The sequence below is a fragment of the Hylobates moloch genome, unplaced genomic scaffold (genome assembly GCF_009828535.3).
Source record: "Hylobates moloch isolate HMO894 unplaced genomic scaffold, HMol_V3 SCAFFOLD_13080, whole genome shotgun sequence".
NCBI classification, from domain to species: domain Eukaryota; kingdom Metazoa; phylum Chordata; class Mammalia; order Primates; family Hylobatidae; genus Hylobates; species Hylobates moloch.
The window spans coordinates 1-1,654 of NW_026665355.1; the positions used below are offsets into that span (position 1 = coordinate 1).

A 1,654-nucleotide genomic window follows, 5' to 3' on the forward strand; every position below is an offset into this window, starting at 1 on the left:
AACATGTTATTCTCCATTCAGTGTTAGAGCAGAACAATGGGGTCTCTCCGATTCTTTTGGCTCATACTCTGTGATTCAGGGGGCACATGGCAGAGGTAAACAGACTGACAAGGCACCAGGGATATCGGTGAGCTGTGCCGGGAAGGTTCACAGTGATCCCGTGATAAATCTCAGGTCTTTACTCTCTAATGAAACATTACTCATTTGCATCCTAAAGGTACAGCAGAGCTTGTACAGGTAGAGTATGGAATAACTTTGTCACTCGTGATGAACCCACTTGGTCCGATATTTTAATACCTTCACCCATGTCTCTGTACTCAGGTTTGGTTTCCGGAGTGGATCATCGTTAGAATGAATCAAATCAGGAATACTGTAAAGTAAGGTTTTGAACTACATTTCAGTGTCTCCGGAAGCACTGGCCATATGACCGTGTGTAGCCAACGTGAAGTATCAATAGGCTGTCTCCATGCCTTTGAAACTACATATATGTTCACGAGAAATGGCGGCGTGAGGAAAGGTGGTTTCGGAATTGGCTGCTCTCTAGACTTATGCGATGCATCCATACTACATTGCATCCTGAAACAGGAAAGGGGCACTTGCTGGCGTAAAGCGCAGCAGGCGGGAATAAGAGAAGGGTCAACTGAGAGAAAAGAATGATTCGTGACGTGATTTTTCTTTCTGCCGTTTGGAGGAGCGTTTAACTGTTTTTGTGATGACTCACAGAAATAGACATGAGCATGAAGAACACACAGAACAGCAATTGGGAAACATCTCTGGAGGCTTCACTTACTGAAACCCAGACACAAGCATACAAGCTAAGACACGGCAACAGCAGGCTTCAGCACGAAACCGCAGAAATCTCGTGGAAAGGGCTTCCCTCTCCGAATGCAGCTTCCTGTCCACAGGATGCTCAAGGCCCAGGCACCTTTCTTCTTCCAACCAGAAAGACATACAAAAATGCCCTCAACGTGACCTCGGAGGCCCCAACATTTAGCCAAGGCTACTAGGAAACAATCTGCTGTCTTCATCCAGGTAAGGGCAGCTTGACATTGGAAGACGCTAAGATCGTGGGTCAATCCAGGGTAGACTGAGATGCAGAAGCTCCAGCCAACGCAGTCCTGTCACTGGAAGACGAATGCAGTACTTATGCCTGCACACACAGACCCCTCCCTCTGGCCTTGGGCCTAGAACATGGTTTTTTGGTAGTTGCCGTTGGGGAAGAGGCCCTTGGGCTTTAACCTGCGGACAGCCTCCCTTAAATGCTTGGGCTGCAGTGGGGGCGTTTCTCCCCACATCTCACACACGTCCAGGGCCTCTTCCAGCACCTCTCCGACGAAGACCTTGGCTATTCCAGCCATGGCAATGGCCACGTTCTCAGGCACCGATCTGCCAGTGATGGACTGCATCAGACCTGCAATGCGTGCTTTTGGGAAAGCTGACCGGCGAAACACTTCGTAGCGGGCCAGCTGCTCCTCAGACATGGCAGACAGCAGGGTGGCCATCCTCTGAGCCTCCTCCGCATCCACGGCGGGCTTCCTGTCCTTCTTTCCTTTGGTGTCTCTTTTCCGTCTTTTGGCTGCAGGAGGAGCTGAGGCTGCGGCTTCATTGTCAGCTTCCGTGAGGTCCATGACGTCCTGACGGCTGAGCTCACCTT

General features: G+C 50.4%; 1 protein-coding gene across 1 annotated transcript; it reads right to left on the reverse strand.

The window, feature by feature from the left end:
• Positions 1 to 1,043: 1,043 nt before the first annotated feature.
• LOC131382828 (TATA-box binding protein associated factor 11 like protein 2-like) lies at positions 1,044 to 1,646 on the reverse strand (the record flags this gene model as incomplete). Its single annotated transcript, XM_058435346.1, has 1 exon — positions 1,044 to 1,646. A coding segment is annotated over one exon (462 nt), but the record flags the coding sequence as incomplete, so codon positions are not given.
• Between the last annotated feature and the right edge of the window lie 8 nt (positions 1,647 to 1,654).